The sequence below is a fragment of the Macrobrachium rosenbergii genome, chromosome 50 (genome assembly GCF_040412425.1).
Source record: "Macrobrachium rosenbergii isolate ZJJX-2024 chromosome 50, ASM4041242v1, whole genome shotgun sequence".
NCBI classification, from domain to species: Eukaryota; Metazoa; Arthropoda; class Malacostraca; order Decapoda; family Palaemonidae; genus Macrobrachium; species Macrobrachium rosenbergii.
Window position 1 is genome coordinate 15119428 of NC_089790.1, and position 23634 is coordinate 15143061.

The 23634-nt window shown below is 38.0% G+C and overlaps 1 protein-coding gene across 6 annotated transcripts; it reads left to right on the forward strand.

The window, feature by feature from the left end:
* Positions 1–4902: 4902 nt before the first annotated feature.
* LOC136832659 (uncharacterized) lies at positions 4903–23289 on the forward strand. 6 transcript variants are annotated; one of them, XR_010851276.1, is made up of 14 exons: positions 4903–5043; positions 5600–5789; positions 5913–6055; positions 6559–7323; positions 7542–7702; positions 7866–8141; positions 8319–9869; positions 10018–10220; positions 10439–10761; positions 11643–11804; positions 14563–14626; positions 15033–15126; positions 16651–16718; positions 19932–20058. XR_010851276.1 is itself a non-coding variant. In XM_067093940.1 (14 exons), the coding sequence occupies exons 2-13, from the start codon at positions 5701–5703 to the stop codon at positions 16666–16668; spliced, it is 3849 nt and encodes a 1282-aa protein (XP_066950041.1). In that variant the 5' UTR covers positions 4903–5043; positions 5600–5700; the 3' UTR covers positions 16669–16714; positions 19932–20070. The 6 variants fall into 6 exon arrangements, 5 of the variants coding, with proteins under 5 accessions (XP_066950041.1, XP_066950044.1, XP_066950040.1 ...); XM_067093940.1 differs by having other exon boundaries at positions 16651–16714; positions 19932–20070; XM_067093943.1 differs by lacking the exon at positions 11643–11804 and having other exon boundaries at positions 16651–16714; positions 19932–23289.
* Positions 23290–23634: the final 345 nt, after the last annotated feature.

Below are 23634 nucleotides of genomic sequence, written 5' to 3' on the forward strand. Positions count from 1 at the left end.
ACTTCACTTCTCTCTTCACTTATCTCTTCATTTTTTCTTCATTTATCTCCTCACTCATCTCATCACTGTTCTCTTCAATTTTCTCCTTACTGATCACTTCACTTATCTCTTCACTTCTCACTTCACTTTTTACTTCACTTGTCTCTTTACTTATCTCTTCACTGATCTCTTCACTTATCTTTTCACTTTTCTTTTCACTGATCTCTTCAGTTATCTCTTCACTTTTCTATTTACTGATCTCTTCACTGATCTATTCACTTTTCTATTTACTGATCTCTTCACTGATCTATTCACTTTTCTCTTCACTGATCTCTTCACATATCTCTTCACTTTTCTCAGGCGAATCAAACATTTAATCAGAAAGGGCTTTGGGTACTAGCAAAAAGTCTTATTGATGTGGAAAACTATTTAAACTTAATGATGGAAAAATTTCATCGTGGGAGAACCAAAAAAGAAGAACAAAAAGAAAAGACAAACAAAAACAAAGGAAAACAAAAAACTATACCCAGCTATTTTGACAACGGAAATTCCATCTCCATCTTCTTCTCCCGCACGTGCCTGCTGTTATAAATAGTTTCTGGTTGGCTGTAATTTCCTTGTTTTCAATTTGGGTCGGGTTTTACAAATAATTAAGACAATTCCGTTCTCTGAGGACACAGGAGAACGTACGCAGATATGTATAGCCAAGTAATTCAGGCAAAAACGCTGCTTTTTATATACAGAATGCTACAGTATTGATGATTTATTATATAGTTTTTATGTTTAAACATTTCCAAAGAAGTTAATAAACACTATGTAGACACGGGGGAGATATATTCTTAAATATATTGATCTGATCTGATTTTATGATAATTACTGATTAACATAGCCCAGTTACAGGGTAAGCTAATAGGCCATTATCCTGAATGATCCTTAGAAAGTAAACGCTTTCCCTACCTTTTCGAGTGAAATCAAATTCTTTTTTCATATACTTCTGAAATAAAGTTGAGAAAAACAAGCTGAAAAGTATTTTTGGAAGTGTTTTAGAGTCAGAATTTAAAAGATTTTTTTAGATACGTAAGATGTAAAGTTGAAAAAAAAAACAAGTTTAAATGTGTTATTAAAAGAGTTTTCATGGTCAGTATTCAAAGGAATTCTGACAGTTCTTCAATGTCAGACTTAAGGTCTTTTGTCCCCAAGAAATCGTACGGAGAATGAGCTTGTTGTGAAGGAATAATAACTTTTCTAATTACCTCCAAGTAAGTAACGCACAACAACAATGTTAAAATAGATCAGATCAAATCATGTCTGTGATTTTAAAGTCTGTTGCTTTCATACATCAGGGAAATATCGTACAAAGTCCAGTCACTCAACTAAGATCTACTCATTGAAGATATTCTCTGTCTGCTAAGTGATCTACTATATCTGTACCACAATTTTGCTGAGATCTCTTAACTCTTCCTAAAAGCAACCGTTCTTTGAGACAAGAAGTGTGTTATATCAGAGTAAATCTCTCTCTCTCTCTCTCTCTCTCTTAGTTTTCAGTGAGAGGTACCTCAATCTTGCTGCCATCTCTCAATTCTTCATAAAAGCAAACGTTCTCTGAGACACTCAGTCTGCCATATTAAAGTGTATCCCACCCCGCCCTCCCCTCTCTCTCTCTCTCAGTTTTCAGTGAGAGGTTTACCACAATTTTTCTGACACATCTCAAATCTTCATAAAAACCAGCATTCTCTGAGACACGCTGTCTGTCATTTTAAAGTAAATCTCTCTCTCTCTCTCTCTCTCTCTCTCTCTCTCTCTCTTAGTTTTCAGTGAGAGATTCATCTCCATGATTTACTTCTTGTTTGAAACCCACAGACATTTTCCAAGGGTGCTTGCTCCAGTACTCGTCAATATGAGAAGTCTTCTTCATGTCCAAGTGACGTACCATAATGTTCCCGAAGACTGTCTTACATTTCTCGCCTTATGGACGTCTTATGGCGGTTGTCTCAAGCAGAATTTCAGTTATAATTCGGTTGTCGTCTCTCTCACTCTCTAGTTTCCTCTCCTTGAACGTTCAAAAACTGTTTTTTCACATGAAAACGAAGAGAGTCATGAAGCAATTAGAGTGACATAAGTAACCTACCTCCTACCCACCAACTGCCTTGGCTTTCCCCTCCCAGGGTCCAAGATGGAACCAAACGACAGTAACCCCCTTTCCCCACCTACTTCCCTCTTCCACCCCCCCATGGTCGAACCAAACAGAATCCCCTGCACTTCTCCTCCTCCTCCTCCTCCTTCCTTCTTCTCCTTCTTCTTCTTCTTCTCCTTCTTCTTCTTCTTCTTCTTCTTCTTCTTCTTCTTCTTCTTCTTCTTCTTCTTCTTCTTCTTCTCTTTCTTTGCGAAGTGGGTCAAGCAATCTAAGTCTGTCTTGCGCCGACTGGCATTTCTACTTCTGCTTTGCTCCTTGAGAACACCTGGTCTCGTAATTCGTCGAAACCATTTGACTGAACCCAACTGGAAAAAAAAAACACTGAGAAAAAAGGGGGAGATTATTCGGTTTTGCGAGGGTCTTCTTCTTCTCCTCTCCTTCACTTGACCTTCGAGATAAAGATTGACTTCGCTTTGTTTTCGTCTAAATCAAATGCTTCTAAATGGAGATTTTGAAACTGAGATTGTCACTGAGTGAAAGAAGTCGCTTCTAAAAGAATCTTGACCGGCTAAATTTTCTGATCTTTTAAATAATTCCTGACTTATCATGTATTCGTCTAAATCAATTGCTTTGAAATAGAGAATCTGAAATAGAGATTTAGAAATAGAGACCGGCACTGAGTGAAAGAATTCATTTTTACAAGAATTTTGACCAACCAAGGTATCTGATCTTATCATGTATATTCGTCTAAATAAAATGCTTTGAAATAGATATTTTGAAGCAGGGATTGGCACTGAGTCAAAATTCCAGAAGAATTTTGACCAGCTAAAGTTCCTGATGTTAGAAAAGTAACTCTTGACTTATCATGTATTCGCCTAATTCAAATGCTTTGAAACAGAGATTCTGCAACTGAGATTGGTACTGAGTGAAAGACCTCACTTTCTAAAGATTTTTGACCAAGCAAAGTATTTGATCTTACAAGTAACTCATGACTTATCTTTCATTAGATCCAAAATCTCTTTAGTTCATGTATGACCATCTGCCAAATGAAATTATCTGCCAGAATTCGTTTTGTAAATCTCATAAAAACACAACTGTGATTTCAGACATGAACATATTTGTGTAAAATATCTTGAAAGTACAACTATGCTTCCAAACTTTCAAAATTTGACAAATTTCTGAAGGGCGACGCTTAACGGCGTATGATATCTAATTTCTGTGATTCACCAAGCATAAAAAAGGTAACTAGGTAGCAAACAAATGAAACAAGTGATAATAAAAACGAAATTGAGCAAACATTCACGTTGCACTTACGCACACACATGTTAGCACACTCACAATCATGCACGCACACAAACAAGCACATATATTCATACGAAGGAATGTCATATTCTTCGGAAGCTTGAATTTCAAGTCAATGGTTCCTGGGCTTGTTCCATATGAATAGGATTAATGTATGTATACATATAAATACATGCATACACACGCTAACACACAAACCACAAAAAAACACACACATACACACACACACACACACACACATATATATATATATATATATATATATATATATATATATATATATATATATATATATATATATATATATATATATATATATATATATATATATATACGTTTATCTTTACAAACCTGCCCTGAACAATCCCCTCTAAAAATATGAAAACATAAACAGGTAGAATTCAATACTCTGCCTCAGTACACGAAAAAATTCCCTGGATTAGAGAAACACCGAATTATGGAGGGCCCTTTCCCCTCGTGTATGAATTTCACAACATTTGAATCACAGTTCACGCAGATGCTCTTTTGTCTTCGCAACGGTCCTCGCATTTAGAACAATCCAGGGATCTATAGTTCCATCTCTTTTTCCCTCCAGTGAAGATAAACAAAGCAACTCATTCACATCATGGGTTAAGTCTGTTCGATACCGCATTACTCTCAGTAGAAGAGGAAGGAGAGAGAGAGAGAGAGAGAGAGAGAGAGAGGCGAATTCATTAAGGGTTTGTTCAATATTTCAGGTCTTTGACTTAAGAGAAATACACACGAGAGAATGGATTTTTGTAAATAATAGAGATACAAAGTCCTTTGTAAAGGGCAAAGGTTCTAGCAAAACATTAGTGTATATATATGTATATATATATATATATATATATATATATATATATATATATATATATATATATATATATATGTATTCATATACACACACACACATATATATATACAGTATATATATATATATATATATATATATATATATATATATATATATATATATATATATATATATATATATATATATATATATATATATATATATATATATATATGCACTAGAAACTTCTGAAGAAAGGGGAATGCAAACGCTTACACATGCACGCATATATATATCACCATTAAGTCTTTTGGCCTAACAGTTGGGTAAGGGCAGGACCTGGGTACGGGTAGCTTCCTGGGAAAGGGAAGTAAACAATCACTTATAGTGATATCTTTCAACGGCCGAATATCGGATAAACCTTCCGTATAAGACACGTATAAGACACATATCACCCCCAGACACTCGAGTCCTTTTGAAGTTTTAATTTGTGATACAGTTTCACATCATTATATTTTCACATAAATCTTAACAGCTTCTACAGTTTTCTGCCAATCGTCCCTATACCTGAGGACCGCAACATAGCTTACGTTTCTCTCTCTTTCTGACTTCCCTACAGAAAGAGCACTGCCCGAGAAGAATGGTGACGTGCGAGCACTGCGAGCTGGAGATCACGGCCGCGGAACACGAGAGACACAAGGAGTACTGCGAAGCTCGCACGGAGCGCTGCAAGGGATGCACCAAATACGTCCAAGTTCGTTACCTCCAGTTCCATTACGAGACGGATCATAAGTACTTAAACCGGAAGATAAAGGTATGGTTGGGTAATCAAGTCGGGTGAGGGGAGAGAGAGAGAGAGAGAGAGAGAGAGAGAGAGAGAGAGAGAGAGAGAGAGAGAGAGAGAGATTGCGTATAGACTACAGCTAAGGACACTGACACTTATAGTATCGATAAGGATATTGGCAAGGAAACAATTACCGGAATAAGTTCAAATTACTGAGAGAGAGAGAGAGAGAGAGAGAGAGAGAGAGAGAGAGAGAGAGAGAGAGAGAGAGAGAGATCTATTTTGCTGTTGTTATTGTAAGGGCACCATCATTTACAGAAGAAATGGTCCTCTGCTTATGTGTTTTTCACTGAAACATTTATCATGAAAAGTGGTTGTGAATAAGATCTGATACTGAACATTTTGATAATTTTATTAATTAGTTTATTGGATCTAGGATCTCAAAGAGCTGATGAGTGAACTAGTCCATCTGTCTATCAGTTTATATATCTGTCTGTCTATCTATTTATCTGTCTATCCAGGTAGATAGATAGATATACAGGCAGACATATAAGTTTACAAAATACTCCCTTATTCTTCACACCAGCAAGAGCCGATGAAAATTCTGACGACGAAGGCTCTGAATGTCCAATCTGTCTTGGACCCGTGACCCTTCCTCTTGCCCTTGACTGCGGCCACGTGTTTTGCATGGTCTGCGTGAAGGGCATCGCCAACACAACTAAAAACTGTGCCATCTGCAGAAGAGATATCACACGTGACATGTTGATGGATATCAGGTAAGTTAAACTTATGATTTGACAGATGATGAAAATGAAAGAAAAGCAAATCCAGTGTTACAGGTTATAAAACCTATATTCTGTGGATATTCACTAAGATTCCCATCCTTCACCTACCACTAGATTCTGCAGAGAAGAAGATATTATCAAGAATTACGTCAACAAACCCAGGGAAAAGAAGACGGTGCGAAGCCACAGTGTACCCAGCAGGGGCACTGGGCCAGGGGGTAGAAGACTTGTCCACCACACTACAGAGGATTATGATGGTAAAATGGAATAGTTTCTCTATAACTCAGTGTCATATTTTAAAAGATTTTGTCTCTGCTTAGCATTTAATTGATCTGTTGATATTTACTCCATGGAAGTGTGTGAGTGCTTTGAAAAAATTACCTGTGAACAGTAGTCATCAAAGATTATGAGTCTTAATAATGCTTAGGATACATGTGTACAATCTTCCTATCAAAAACTATGACAAGTATTTTTCTTAGGAAGGTGTCAACTGAACACAAATAAGTCATATTATAAATGCACTTATAGCCTTTGGTTAATGTACCTGGAAATATTTTTCATGAACTCCACCATTAGTTTTCTTGTGTTGTCTTTTAACATTTCACTACATCGTAAGAACGGCCTTGTACATAACTGTTCTGCCAACTTTCTCATGAGCTGTATTAATAATATACCTCGTATCTACTGACAAAATCGCAAAGCTTTTCATTGTGGCTTATTAGTAATAGCTGATTACGTTGGCTTTTCCGTCTGCTTTCAGAGATGGTGTCAGCACTAATGTCCAGCCGCACCACCTCTCCATCCTACAGATACCAACGCCCGACCAACACCCACACTCCTCCGTCCTATACCCCCTACTCCTCCACAACTTCCTCTACCTCAGACTCCTGCAAGGATTCCTGCAAGGACTCTTGCAAGGATTCTACCGAGTCTTGCAAGGATTCCTTTCAGGATGATGACTGTTGCTGCTCTTCTAGCCGCTCTACATCCTCCAGTTCCCAAACAGCCACTACTAACAGCATTTCCAACACTGCTTCAAGCAGTAGCACTAGCTCAACTTCAACTACTACCACCACGACTTCCACCCAAAGAGCATCTAGAGACTCTTTGTCCAGGACTACCATTTCTTCTTCGTCTTATTCTGCTCCCACTATTAGGTCCAGCTCTGCTTCACGAGCGTTAACATCTTATTCCTCTAGGTCTAACGCTGCTACTACCAGCAGGACCTCTACATCATCAGCTTCAACCTCTACTCTCACCTCCACGAGCTCTCCGAGTGCCTCTACTGCTTCAACATCATCTGCCACGTCAACTTCCACTTCCTCTTCATCTAGTGCTTCCTCTAATAAGACCTCTTGCACCTCTTCCACAGCCTCAGTATCCTCTTCCACCACGACCTCTTCGTATTCCTCCTCCTACTCTAATGGTGCTCGACCAAGAAGACCAACAACACTTGCCTTGGAGACAAATGCTGTTCTGGCCACTCTTGCAGCTCAGACTTCTAGTACACACTCCCGACTGAGTGGTAATGTATTTGTTATTGTTTAACTTATTTATTTTATAATTAGTTAAAAATCTGCTTTTTTAACAATTAATTTCGCCCCAATATTTTTTTTCTTAAACTGAAACTCATTTACCACTGTAAGTAACAACTTACCAAATGAGCAAGCATATTGTGCAATCTATGTCACTTTTCAGTCTCCAAGATCATTAAAGCACTACATGAAGATCTATTTCCTACAGGGAGCCGTAGTGCTGAGCCTCCAGTCAATGCAACACAAGAACAATATGATCGATGGTTAGCTTTTCAACTTGCTAAAGCTGATGATGACCTCCCTCCTTCAGAATTCAACAGAAAGCATAAGCCAACTTTTCGTCGATCCTTCTCTATGCCAGAAAGACCCGTGAGTACTACATCGTGTGAAATACCTCAAGTAATGCATGATCATATGCTGTACCTACTAAATGTTGATAATATGTATTATTGTACTCTACATAAATCTCAGTCGCTAATGTTATGCTGAAAATATAACCCAAAGCTTTGCATAAAAAAATATAAATTTTCAGGAGAATGTATCAGAAAGCAGCAGTGGCAGCGATTCTGACTCAGATACCCCATCATCAAGAGGGAGCTCTCGTCGACCTCCGGCTTCACCACGAAATGCAACTACTACATCTTCATCTGCTTCTTCGTCAAGTAGGAGCACTCCCATTAGCAAATCATCTAGTGATTCCAATGCCTCTTCAAGCAGTGGTACTGGAAGCAGTGGAAGTGCTTTAAGTACAGGAGCAAGGCCAAAGAGTTCTGGACTTAGGAAACGAGTCTCCTTCAAAGAAGATGCTGTAAGACCAGATAAATATTTTATATTTACTTTTACTTCTACTGTTTTGTTCTACATCAGTTTGGTATAAGCATTATATTTTCACCACACATGTGTCTCAAGTTATTATACTCTGCACCTTAACAGACAAAATCCTACAGTCATATCTGAATATAACCTCATTATCGCCTCTTTTCAGCCACCTATCCGACGAGAAGCTCCAGTTTTACTCCCCTGTGAATTTTGTGACGAGATGTTCCCAGAGCGAGATCTTATGCGACATCAGACAAGCTGTGAACAAAATGAGACACAGTTGCCTAGGGCTTCTCGCTTAGCCCAACTGGCAGCTGTTAACAGCGGTTCTACATCCTCAGTTAATTTAGTATCATCAACATCAAATACCAGTGTGAGAGTAACCTCTGTCACTGCCTCAACTGTGACAACTCAGTCAACGACTACACAAAGTGCAACTGGCCATGCATCTCCCCCACCAAGAAGACGTCAGGGAAGAATGCCTACCCCAGTGTGCACACCCCCCCGGAAAGCTACAGTGTCCAATACCTCTTCTGCAACAGAAAGAAATACAACAGAATCACCATCTGTTCCAGCAAGAAAAAGTCCTGCTCCTATTCCTAGGAGGAATGCAGCTCAGAACAGAAATCCGGAGCTTCCAACTTCTAGCCCTCCACCCAGTTGTCCTTCATCAACTAGTCCACCACCTTTGAGTCCTCCTCCAACCACCACAATCACGATTGTGGATCAGCCACCTACAGTTGTGGTATCTCCTAGCTTAAGCTCTGGTAGTAATCGGCCGTTTAGCGTTAGTCCTGCTTCAAGCACTTCTACAAACAGCAGCTCTGCCAGCAGTGGTTCACTTAGCAGTAGCTCCACAACACCTTCAACAAGCAGTTCAGCATCACCAGTACCAGTTAACATGCCAAATCCAGACATTGCACCTCCAGATACTCCAACAACAGATGTCGAACTTGAGTATGATGAAGATATACCTTTCAGCCGACCTCGTAAAGGTCGCCTCTTGTCTTCAGCTATTTTCTCATGGCGTAGTATATCTGGAAGTGCAGCCACCAGACGTGGAGGCTATGCTCGCTCTAACACAGCTCCTCTTGAGGACACAAATACTGATGACTCACCCCAGCCTTTACAGCCTGTAACGACAAGTAAATCAGCCACACAGCTGCCTTCACAACACAGTCCTGACACAGAATCATCATCCCCATATCCCATGATTTCAAGGTCTCCTTCACCATCAAAAAGACACTTAAAACAAATCTCCTCACACTCCCAAAACGAAATCGTAAAAGAAACACAGGTAAAAGATATGTCTCCTCCACCAACGAATGCCTCAACACAAGAGCATTCTGAGACAGTTTTTATAAAAAATCCAAACAAATACAAAGCTCCACCACCACCACCACAGCCATCTTCACAAAGCTCTTCACTGCCACCTATAAAATCAGGTACTCCTTCACATAGTAATAGCACATCAAGTACTTCATCACCACCAACAATTACTAATGCAAATGAAAAGAACCAGCTTAATAGCCAGTCAACGATAGAAAATGTCACACAAAATGATGGTACCAAAAGTCAGTCACAAGAAAAGAATGGATTCATCAGGTTTGACAGCAAGCCTATGATGAACAGTTTTGCACCAAGAGAAGCTGAGCTCCGTATCAACTGTGAATTCTGCAAACAAGTATTCACACCTGAGAAATTTCGATCCCATCAGGTAACCAACTGCTTAGTTTTCTAGTACAGATGCATAAGATGGCATAGATATTTCCAGAATGAATAAAAGTATCAATTATGCATTCAGAAGTAATGACATTATCCTTCAATGCTTTTCGTTTGCTTGTAAAATTTCACGATTATTTCAGACTGTGTGTGAAGCTGCACTACGGCCAGTTTCTAGAAGGGCTGCAACGCCAGTGGATCAGCCCCCACCACAGAAAAGCAAGAGCCCTATCCCAGCTAAGCATAATAAAGGACCTGCACCAGCACCACCTCCAGCTCAAGCCCCAGCTGAACCCACTCCACCAGAGTGCCCTGCCAAAGAACCTATCAATAAACGTTTAGAGAGGTATGCATTAAACTAACATGAAAAGTTGTAACTTACGCATTTGTGATGTACATTATTCAAACTCGTTCTTATCTAAGTGATCTTTTCTCTATTTGATGACGTTCAAACCGGTAAAGAAATGTAAGCATGGGCTATAAGAATCACTTTTTATATACATTTCATATTACTCTTAATAGATAAAAAAATATATTTGACAATCTTCTGGTTCCTGCACACAGATCCCACTCTGTCAAGGATGAACGTTCTTCCTACCGAGTGACTCGGCGTTTGGAAAGAGCCTCCAGCATCAAGGAATCAAGAACCACAAGTAGTTACATAGACAAAAGCAGCTTCAGCAGATGGGGATCAAGAGACTGTGTCTATAGCAATGGCATAGACTCTCCGACATCTTACTCATCTACAGGATGGAGTGGAAGCACAAGCAACATCTTTGGAGGGTGGGGAGGCAGTGGAAGTCATGCCTGGTCCTCTCACCTCAGTATGGTTCGAGATGACTTGAGACACAGAGCTGCTACTTCGTCTGTCAACGCTCTTTCACAAGGTTTGTCTTCAGTATATCGAGATATTGTGTACAGGCTGATAAAATATTCAGACAAGTATGTAAAAAAAGCTTACTGGTTCATCTTTTCAGTTTCTAGATAATTTGAACTATATCTTATCAAACTTAGTTTAAATGAAGTTCAAGCGAAGTTTAAACATCCTAAACTCGCCTGTAAACACCGAACTACTGTTCACAGTTTACAGACAAAAGGGTAAATTGTTTGGTGTATAAATGTTAAGGCAAATGTTTGGGATGAATGAAACAATTTCAGAGGAAGTGAAAACATCAATGAACTGTACTATCTTTTAAAACTCTTTTCTTTTGCCAATACATTAATCTTTTCCTAGAGAGACAGAGGGTATTTGGGAAAAGGCAGTTGCTCGAGGTGAATTGGTAGATTTCAGTTAACTTAAAGTACACATTTTCAGTTCTCTCAGAATGCAGCATGAAAAAATAAGAGTTAAGCCATTTACATAAAAAAATTTCATGTGTCAAAATCAAATTCTATTATAGTATGCTAAATGTTATTTGCATCTGCAGTCAAGTGCAGTAAATATATACCTCACTGTTGATGTTTTGTTGCATTAAATTTTGATTGGTAAGGGGTCTTCAAGCAGTTCTGAGTCATTAGTCAGTCAAGGAGCCCACAAAAAGAAGTGATCACACCAAATGTTAGAAAAACATCCCCAGTGGCGACATAGACTTCACTCCACAAACCAGTTCCGGAACCACATGAAATGTAATCCAGTCCTCTAAAGATAATCTGACAAGCACCACTGCATGCGGATTAGTCGTGCACGTGACTACCCAGTTCTGCTGCTTCCCCACAGCTGCTGGTGGTATTTGAGCACAGAGACCCAGTAACCTTAATTTTCTTCCAGATAATGGGGGAGACTCAGATAATGGAGGGGAAAATGAAGTAGAAACAGAGGGGAATGGTAGAGATAGGAGTAGATCCAGATACAACAGCTGCAACTCCCTCTTGGTTGAAGTGCGAGCTGCGCTCAACAAGACCACCCCCAGCAACTTCGCTGTCGACTCTGGTAAATTTTGGCAATGACCCTTTGATAATGGACTACCCACTACAAGGTTATGCAACTTTCCTGAAACTGCCCCACACACGCCCAACACCCAACCCCACCTCTGCTTCTCCCGACCCTCCATAATATGTGCATCATTTTACAAAGGAAGCTATCTTTAATAACCATTCACTTGCTGAAAATAACCACCCAAGAAATGATGGACCTTTATGGCCTACATGCCTCTTACAGTCTTCTCTCAGTTTAACCTGATGAAGAAAGTATAGCCCTCAATGACCCATTGTTTGAGGAGAGTGAGTCTTTCTTTCCCTGCTGACTCAATAATCCAGTAAAGTGAAAGAAGCTTCTCATCCAAACACGTCCTGAACATGTCCTCTACATGTTGCACTAAAATGAGATTCTTATTACAGTTGGATATGATTTTGTCAAACTGTGGAATTGATGCTGAGCTAGAGACAAGAAATCAGAAAGAAATAAAAAAGAAAAGAGAGTCTACAACACCTAATGAGTAGAAACATTTTATATAGAACTGAGGAATCTTTCAGAAAAAAATCAATTTAACTATTACTCAAGATATGTCCCCTTGAAACAACAACAGACACTTTCACGGCAACCGACCGCACAATTCTCCACAGATTACGTTGTATTTCTTCAGATCTTACCTACAACTATGGAGAAAGTTCATCCAGAATTGGAGAGGGTCTCAGCCTTAGGGTGAGTCCACACTACAGTAAAATATGTCTTAAAAAACATATCGGCAACTTATCGCATACAAATCACAAACATGTTGTCAACAAGTCAACGACCGTAAGTGGAGAGTGAATCTTTGGCGAATGTATTTGTATGAAGAACTGGTTTGGATACCAACGAGTCATTGACTCGTATTCAGCCAGTCAGTGGTTTGTGCAATAAGTTTCTGACGTGTTTTTATGACATGTTTGATACAAGGAATTCGTTATTACTTTCGATCTTACTTTGGATGCGCCATGGACCCTGTCGCCTGCCAGGCAACGTTGTGATTGCGTTCCCTTTCTGGAGAATGGACTCGAAGGTACTTGGACTTCATTTACCACTGATTTATCAAATTTACTCGTTTATTTACCGATGTACTCAGTGCAATCATAATATTTTATTGCAAAGCGGTACTCTTTTGTATGAAAGCTTGCTAGGGGAAATTGAATATTGGTTTGTACCTGAATTATTAATGAGTAAATGATAAGCTTGGCATTAATGAAACCAAATGAAAATTTGGATACAATTTTTGATCCTTACTCTCAAGGTTCTTACTAGTTATCATTATCTCTTCATCTTATCTTCCTGTCTTTGCAACTATCATAGTTGGCTTTACTGCCAGTTATGGGGATCAGTAATAGATAATTATGAAGGTTAATTAATAAGGATACCGTGTGTAAGACTCAGTAAAAACAATGAATAGTTTATATTATGAGCCTGATGTAGGTGCTGGGATATTTTGAAAGGGAAAATGTTTTAATCTAATATAAATGAGTTTCGCTTTTAAAACATGCCATTCATGCAAAAATGCGCTGATAGATACAAAATAAAAAAGAAGATAAAAAAAAATGAGACACTAGACACGAGCAGAGATAAGAAAAATATTGATAACATTGCGTGTTTATTTCACTCGTCTACAACATCAAAAACATCAAACTCGAACTGGAAAAATGAGACGAACCAGAACCCGCGAACATTAAGCCAAACTAATCGTGCAAAACACATCTGGAAGTTAATCAGTCTTAATGACTGCGTAAAAACGCAGTAATCGCCCGAACCCACAGGATTTAGATGCAATACGACGTAAGAAATTACGTAGGAGACTCCTAATCCTTCCAGGTCAGCTGAAGAATCAAAGCAAAAGTGATTAAGATTATTCCCTGAATTTCTTTCGGTTTTGTTTCCTCTTGGTTTCATAATTTCGAAAATTACCGACGCTGGCGTCATCGACTATTTCGATAAATAATGGAAGGAGTTTTCTTTATTTAGAAAAAAAAATCAAGCAGTAAATCACAGCATGAATTTGAGGATACAAGGTCGTAAAATAAAAGCAAATGAAATTATTTTTGAACTTAAAGAGAATTATTTTGACATAGAACTGTCAAGAACAATAAATTGTACCAAAGATGGAAAACTGCATGCTCTAGTGTTTGTTTAGGTTTTGGGCCCAGCCTCTTGTGACACCTGGTATCTTTACTCCAGCTTACTGATACCTGTCTGAGAAAAACGAGAAAGAATTAAAAACTCGATAACAATATCTTAAACTTATAAACCGGATCAATCCGTTACTCAACAAAGGTATCTCAGCATGGGATTAATGAATGCTGACTAGTGTTTCACCTCATAAACAGTATGGATTTAGGAACAAAGTACACCACAAACTGTAAAGTATATGAACGTAGAAGAGAAGATTTTAAATTTTTAGAGTTTTTCATCATCTGAAGACGTGGGAACATGAGATGGTGATCTGCGTATTTTCACATTATTTAAAAACCTCTATGACAATTTTCAGAGGCTGAAAACAAATGGAATAACGTGTTCTTCTACAAACATCAAGACAAAGAGAACAGTGTTTCAAACTTCTGAGAAATACTTTGCATTCTGGGATCTCAGGACAATGACAAAATAAATTCCGGGAATTTAGATTTCGAAGAAATCAAGGAACTGAAGAACAGCAGCTCCAAAGATCATTTTTACATTTAAATATCAGTTGAATTTCCTTAAACACTTGCCTTTTTCTTTTCCCAAGGTGGAGCGAGATATCGTGAGCGAAGCAGCAGCCGAACCAGACCTGCCTCCATGTATAGCATGAGGTAAGCACACACACACACACACAGAGAGAGAGAGAGAGAGAGAGAGAGAGAGAGAGAGAGAGAGAGAGAGAGAGAGAGAGAGAGAATGAATGTCATACACTAAACAAACTTTTTGCAAATCCTTTTGCATTCCGAGGACAAGATTCATTATCACAATTCCACGCCTATGTTCTTTCTTGTTCCACATTGGTCTCCATACTGTGAATAAAACACCTAAGAACACAAGTGCACAAATAAAGTGAAAAAAATACACATTTGTATTGCTGTAATAAAAAATAGAATTTCAGATAAAAAACTTCTATCTTCTCGATGTCACTCAGAGGGGTTATGATATATGTACACACAAACTTTACGTACAGATATTTATTTATATTATATTTTAATACCCTCTTTTCTTCACTTGCAGCAGTGGAGGTTGGGGATCTATGTTTGATCTCAGTTCCCCATCCCGCACGTTCAACATCTCAGATGCATTCTCTACAGCTTCCCTGGCATCAAAGGTAAGCTAGAATCGACTTAGTACAGTAGCTGAATCACAGTTATCTTCTTAATCTTTATTTTCTTAGCATAGCTTCTTATTCACGAGTCAGCTTCAGTCACTGTTGCTTGAATCAATAACAAGAGTATGTTTGCTCTCGAAATGATAATGATTGACTTCTTCTTCTTCTTTTTCTCATTCTGCTTTTGCAAGAACAGTTTTTAACCAGCACCTGATGGTTCCTGGACACAAGCCACTTTTTAGCGAATGAGGTACACTTTTTTCCTCATCAACGTTGATCTGGTCAGAACATTTAAACATCCCTTTTGAAGGTAAAGGCAAAAAAGGAAGTCATTTAGGCTGATTATTCCTCCTTGAACAGATATTCTGATAGATTTTCAATTCATTTATTAGTTGTTATGTGGCTTCATTTGACAGGGTAGTTGGCGGCAGAATAAATGAGTGGTGTCCGTTAAACGCGAAAGAAATCCCTAATACGATTTAACAAAGCAATCACGTAGTGGCTCGCGTACAGGAACTCTCACATAGCTATCACTAGACTGCTTCTTTTCCTTTTATTGAATTCATACTTTCCCTCAGTGTTTATCGTTTCATATGAATCTGTTTTTATACTTGAATATCAATCTATGAAATGAAGAGTTCGACTCGATAAAAATATGATGTTAAGCTTATTTCGGTTTTACGAAATACCTCAAATAGCAATGCTAATGATACTGTGATTCAAAAAACCAATGTGTATCCATTTATTTATTTTTTCTGTGTGTAACAGAAACTGTAAAGGGGAAACAGACTCAGGATTTGGTTGTCATAAGATTTTAAGCGAAAGGTTATGTAATTGCAAAATCACTTGAAAAATGCATTTATCTATTCCTGTTTGTGGCATATATACAAAAAACATGGTAAAAGTGACCAGTAGACTCTCTCTCCCTCTCTCTATCTATCTATCGATTAATATAGATAGATAGATAGACAGCTAGACAGACAGACAGATAGAGAATGACATCTGCAGTCACCAATCTTCAATCCACACATACACCTTCATACAGCAAATCATCACAAAAGAAACTCTACGTAACAAAAGTCTACGTTTGAAGGAACTTTCAGCACGCTTACCTCTCAGTCAGCTATTACAGCAACCAGGAGCATTTCAATTCTGAAAGCAGAACAGATTACAAAATCAAATATATAGTCCATAAAAATTATGCTTAACTTTGGTTAGTCATCATACTTCAAAAGAAACATAACTTTTGTAACTTTCAGTACGTAAACCATGATACCTAAACAGAACTATAACTCAGTAACTCTGTAATGATTTTAGACTTCGAAATAAGCTTAATAACCAATAAAACCTGAGCTGAAAAACAGACACACACACACATTTCAATAAAGGAAATCTGACCAAAGCTCTGATGATTTATATATCACTCTTTTTCATTTGCCATAACCCCGATTATTTATTTTTCTTTAATGCTTTGCATGCATCACAAACCACCGATTGACCTGCATCTTTTTTTGTATGTTTCAGAGGCGGTACATCCGATAGATGTCTTAACCCAACTGCCGAGCATGTGGCCAACAATTTTAAGTTTGTGAGTAAGGCTTCGTCTCAATGCTCTCCAGCTTTGCTTCCCTTAACAGCCCACACCACACTAGGCTGCGCAATGGTCCATGGTCTAAACGCTTCACTAATGTAACCCAAACACTTCACGGTTTTCATTCTCGATCAGAGGCGGTTGTACACTCTTGGCTTTCTTGAGGATACTTTTAGACAATCTTATGGTGCGTCCTCACAGTTAGACATGTTATAAACACATCAACAATGGTGCAGCCACAAATGAAAAATGTTATAAAAATGTCGGTAAGGGTGAGTCCACACTACAGTAAAACATGTTATAAACACATCAGTAGGTGTACGTCCACAAGGAAAACATGTCATATACATGTCGGTAATGGTGAGTCCGCAACAGTAAAAAATGTAAACACACCAGTAAGGGTACATCCACCACAGTAAAACATGTTCTAAACACACCAGTAAGGGTGCATCTACAAATAAAACATGTAATAAACACACCAGTAATGGTGTGTCCACAACAGTACAACATGTAAACACACACACACACACACACCAGTAAGGGTGCGTCCACACTACAGTGAAACATGTTATAAACACACAAGGAAGGGTGTATCCTTAACAGTAAAACATGCCATAAACACACCAGTAAGGGTGAGTCCACAAGGAAAACATGTCGTAAGCATGTTGATAAGGGTGTGTCCACAACAGTAACACATGTCATACACACACACACACATACAATTCAGTAAGGGTGTGTCCACACTATGTGTCCACACTACAGTAAAACATGTTATAAACACATCAGTAAAGGCACGTCCTCACTACAGTAAAACATGTTACAAACAGACATCAGCAAACTACTGAATACAATTACAGACAGCTTAAAATCAAGTCAACGACCATAAAGACACTTGTTAGAGCTACCAATAAGTCGTTAACTTGTCTTCAATAAGTTGCCAACGTGTCTCTGACATATTTTACTGCAGTGGATGAACCTTAACTTATTGTCCACCCATCATGAACAAGTTGAAAACAAGTTAACGACTCATTGGTGGCATTAGCTAGAGCTTCGTACGATTACCCAGTGCTGGCTAAAGATTCGTTCTCCACTTACGGTTTATGACTTGTATTCAACATGTTCGTTACATGTATTTGATAAGTTTCTGATATGTTTACAACATGTTTGACCGCAGTGTAGATGTATTTTTATTGTTGTTGTCTCTCAAAGAAACATCGCATTTTTGTCACCACTTAAGTTCAAGATTGTTATTTCATTAAGTCTGAGATTATGAAATCTTGGTAAGAACACCTACTTTATTCAGCATGATTCATCTGCATACAGTCGAAATGAAATAACTAAAACAAATTTTGCATGTCTGATAAAAGTAAGAATAAAACCAGTAGCAAATAACCTGCAAAAAAAAAGAAGAAGAAAACTTCTGGTTAAAAACGACTCTTCTCTTTCTCTTTAAAATCTTTCCCTTCGACGCAGTCAATCTTCCCCACCAATCTTTCTCTTCGACAAAGCAAGTTAGATGTAAAAATAAAGTTCATACTGCTGCCCTTGATTCATAAAGACTAATATACGAACAAAACTCCAAAAACTTTTGTCATTACAACTTCCAGAGTTTCTATAGGACACCTGCCAGGACGCGAATTAGTCCGGAGTATTGGTAAAAGGAAAAAAAGAAAGTTAAAATGTTATCATTGGAAAAAGTACGAGTGAAAAGTCTAATTTTGAAAGGTAGGAAAGAAGTGCATGCGCTGAAGAAAAAATATGACGTTTATTTATTTATTAATTTGTTCCATTTCTGAGTAATGTAAGGATATGGCGTTTCTTTTCTTTTGGAGGAATTCATTGTACGATTCAAGTAATATTCCATTATTTTTTGAAGCAAATAAGTTCAAAGTCAACGTCAGACTTAGGCAAAAGTCCTTGTGAGTCTTCAAACGATATTCAGTCATTGATTAAAACTAATGTATACGTTAAGATAATCATACTATCACTTAATGCCATATTGCAGACAATTGTAAACACTGAAAAACATTGGTAAATATGACCTGCTTAAATTATCTAGCTTGAATTATTTTTGTCAAAGCAATTCAGTTAACAACACCAAGAAGACACAAAATGACAATATATAACCTCACGAACAAACGGTCAAGAGGAAGCGAAATAGTCTTTTGTCACAGACAAGGCATATACACACTGGCGTCAGGGCACAAACACACAATAACACATATACAAAGGCACAAACGAGAGTAAGGAGTGCAAAACCTCCGACAGAATTTCAAGTAGTCATTAATTTTCGATTAGGAAGGCAGCCCGTCACCCAGAAATGACAACAATAAATGGCACAGTGCCACATAAAGCTGCAATCAGTGCCATAATGAGCTGGACACACGGAATGCTGTAGTCAGACCAAAAGAAAACCAATCTCACAAGAAAAGAATAATAATAATAACGCCCGTAATTTATTCACGAGGAAATTGCATATTCTTTTCATTTTTGTGTATTAATAATAGAAATGTATTAGGGTAAAGAAGGTAATCCCTCTGTCTAATTTATTACCCATAATCTCCCTTGACAAAGAACGTGACGTGATGATGCTGTAGGTAGGAAGTTGGTAGAGATTATTTTTTATTGTGAAAATTAGAAGCATGGTTACCCTTTAGTTTAGAAAACTTTCTGTCAGCAGAAAACATTACGGGTTCATATATATATAATTAATGTAAATTTTAGCGAAAAATGTTCTAATATTACCTTCATTTAACACCTTTAAAGAAGACTCATCCGAAGCTTGTCAATACCACACCAAACATACACACATTGCGCCACTCACCTCCATCTTGCACTCACTTGCTAAGGCCCTTCCTTTCTTAAGCCCCTATCACACCATCTATCTAGCAGTTTCAAGGTCTGCCTCTCTTCCTTTGCAGATATATTATAGAGGATTCCCTGGTGCGATATATCCTTTGTAATTTAGATATTACTGTTTAATATCCAGTATTTTAGCTCCTGAGCTGTATGTAGCATACTTGTCATTCTTTCTAAGGTGTTTATGTCTGCCAGTAATTTGTTTCCACCTGATGTCTCTTATAAATAATAATGTCCTAGAAGAGATTGTCCTCGATCTTGAACAAAACCTTACCAACTAGGCATTTCCAGACCAACCCTTTGACCACTGGTAAGAAACTAGAGTACAGCAGTCTCTTTTCTTTTTCTTTTCCAGCCTCCGAAGAAGTCACCAAAGAAGTACAGAGCACCTCAACCTCCGAAAAAGCCTACTTGACCTCGCCTTGACCCGTAGGCTTGTGGAAGACGATGTAAATACTTTCGCTTCAGCCGCTGTTCTCTCACTCTGAAGGACAGTCGTAGTATTGTGTGTGGCAATTATGGATTGATACGAAATGCCTAAGGGCACGTTTTGACTGACAAGATGATATGATGTGATGCTGATCTCACGACCTGAGAGATTTCTGACGCGCCAAGTGTCTGGACCTACGTTGAGATCACTAGAGATTACTGAAGATGGACGAGAAACCATGATACAAATGTGACTATTAACCTCGAGCAATGACGTAAACAAGATGATTACCTATATTGACTGACCAACTCGCAAATGAAGAGAAGTACTTGAATGTAAAAAGGTTGTGACAACTTCTTCTGACACCACTGCTTTTTTGAAAACACTGATAATAATTAACAAGGAGAAATGGAGGGTTCTTTTCGAACTGGAACATTGTCTTTCAGTCTTGTTTCTAATGCAAGTGTGACTTCTGATGTAATTTTTAAAAAGGATTATCTCAGAAAGATTCATCAATCAACATGAAACTGATGTGAATGTCCTCCATCTCTAAATGATGAATGATTTTACATAAAAGATATATTTGGATTATGACTTAGAAACTACATACAATGGTGTTTTGAACCTATAGTTTAAATGCCTTTTTGTGTAGTAATATATAGAATCTGATTCCTACTTTCAATAAGTGGGAAGAAACTGTTTCCTCATACCTGTCAAGTCCCTTCAAAAGAAAAATATCCCCAGACATAAATTCCTTGAACAAGTGTGGAGAGATGCATATGTCTGGACAGTGTTGCTTTTATAATTAAAAAAAAAGAGGAAGAGAGGAAGAGACTTTTTCCTTCCTCTCCTTCCTCAATGCTCATCTGTGTGTATCCTGCACCTTTCGTTTGAATGACAAAGATGTGACCAGTAAGTCAAAGACATACCTCACATCCCGTTCCACCACTGCCACTAAGTCTTTTCACTGCCAATCATAATCATTTTGCTCTGTTGCTCGTGTTGAGGTTTGATTGCCCATTCCCTTCACCCCCTCACCCCACTTTTTATACTGCAGTTCTGTTACCCCTGCAATCAGCAGCAAGCTTGGGTATATATGCCCCACGTAGTGTTTTGCCTAAAGTTAAGAGATGAAATCCTTACGTGTTATACTGGATGTAACTTTGGCTCGATTGGGTCACAAACGTTGACGGCTATGGTGATTTCATGGCAGCCCAAGAGTGACTTCAAAGCGAGCTTTAGATTCGTAAATTTAGGACACTGTGGAATAATATGCCATGCTTATCTTAGTCCATATCTTTGGGAATGATTATTACAAGATGCTCTTTTATCCTAAACACAGATGGACCCCTTGGAAGACTATGCTACCGGTGTATTCTTGATAAGGGGCGCTCATCTGATCCTTCATATACAAGGCTACGCAGAATTATCCTCACTGGATAATGTTACTAGCTAAAACTATTTCTTTATCCCACTTGATAAGATAAAATGCTGAAAAAAATGACTTATGGTGAAATCCTCATACATGATGCACTGACAGAGTGCGAAGAGACGCATATCATTAAACATGTCAAATTATTTATAAAACCATTTAACTCCTTTAGGATCTTGAGTACAGTTTACAAAGTATTTTAGATGTTTGTAAATGCATTTTGGAATGAGGGTTTTAACTAAAAGTGACAGAAAATCCTATTCTGTAGCCCTACTGAAATACTGCATGCCAAGTGACCGATACTTCACCGAGACCAGGAAATGACATTCAGAATGCTATGACCGTCAAAATATCACGCTGTTTACCGTATGGTATTTACCAATGGAGAAATGATACGTGTTACTACTAAAGCTTGCTAACACAGTCTCCGACTACCAACTTCTGACATTTTACACATGAATTTAGTGTTCAATACTTCTTCATTAGACAATATCAGCACGACTTCACAGCCATCTGGAGATTGCTATAACCCCGATGCAAGAACCGTGGATAGATAGATCGTGAATTACGTTACCAATAATGATAATGAGGTTATTTTCCCCACAACTGCGTTATTTTGATAATGCAAACTCTTTCATTTTTCTTTCTTTCACAATGAGTGACTTTTCAAACACTGCCAGTGTTCCTCGTGGCAACTTCGTAATGGGTGGCTCGTCTTTTTTTTTTTTTTTTGTACATAACTATATCATGTGTATATGTATATATATAAAATGGAAGATAAGCATTATGTTTGAATTGCAGTTACCTCAGGTACTGTTAATTTAAAAGAGCATTCCATATGTAACGACGGAGCAGGTTCGCTAAATCTAAGTCGAATTGGACTCAAAGTTTTTTTGGAAAGGTCCGAGGAAATTCCACATCAAATACATCTGATGGTGTACTGATTTTTTGAAAGATTGATCTAAAGTATTCCGAATTTCAGCCAAGAACTGCTTTCGAACTTACACCTGGAATGAGTTGTATATTCTTTTTGTGATTCTTTTTTTCCAAGTCGATGAGGAAGACTTTTTCCCCTTGTTACGTGTGAATTGCTGTAATACACTAACTGTACAGGTTCTCGATTTCGAGAGGAACTCCAAAACTACTTGGGTCTTGAAGGATACTTTTAGGTTAAAATCTGGCCCAGAGGTTTATTAAATGATAGCTCTTTTACCCCATTCGTTTTTCTTCAAGAGTGCGTCAGTGATGTTCAAATGTTTTCTAGGTTCGTGAACTCTGAAGCCTAAACAAGAAACAAGTTTTTAAACGACGAATAAGTTTTATTATGATGTTCAGTTAACTACTTAAGTGTCTATTTGATATTTAGGTATTTATTTAATGATGAGGGTATTAGAAGTCGAAATAGAATTCATAAACACAATATCAAAACTAAGCCCTCACGCACTTGCTTGAAAAATGGCTCGAACGAAACTCCTCCCTTAGGCAAAGTCTAAACAAGTTACTGCATATCTGAGTCCAGTTTAATCTCCTGTTAAGACTTCCTTTGAAATCTAAGCTAAATGTAGTCGTCTATACCAGGAAATAGTTGGGGGAAAAAGAGCACTGGGACATAGGAGAAGAAGAGAGGGAAAATGCAAGTCCTTTATCAAACGTGTGAAATTTGGATGAGTCAGCCGAGTGAACGCAAGGCATATCAGAGAAGTGAGGACCTCCCTCATTTGTTATGGTCCTCACGAATCGTGTGTTATTTTGTGGCTCACTCGTTTATGTAATTACTGAAAAAAATATGTTTGTGAATGACTTTTTTTATATAGGAATTTCTACTGTGATAAATATATAGATGAGCTGACACTGGATTGTTTTAATGAGCCTTTTTTTCACGAAACTTTTTGTGTCCTTGGCCAACAAAGAAGAATGAAATTTATGTGTCTCTGGGATTTACTACAAAAAATTGGCCCTACTGCGAAGTGCATTTTTCGAGAACTCATACACTAATCTTCTACACTAAACAAATAGCATTTTCAAAAAATCTGATTTAACTTTACCAAAACACCTACCACGATAACTTTGCTGGAAGCAAAGTTGTTTTGCCAAATGATGTAATCATTTTCTATCAAAGAATACTTCACATATTCAGTCCACCAAGAAGAAATTCAACAAAACAGTTTTTCGAAACTGGGATATGGAAATCAGAAA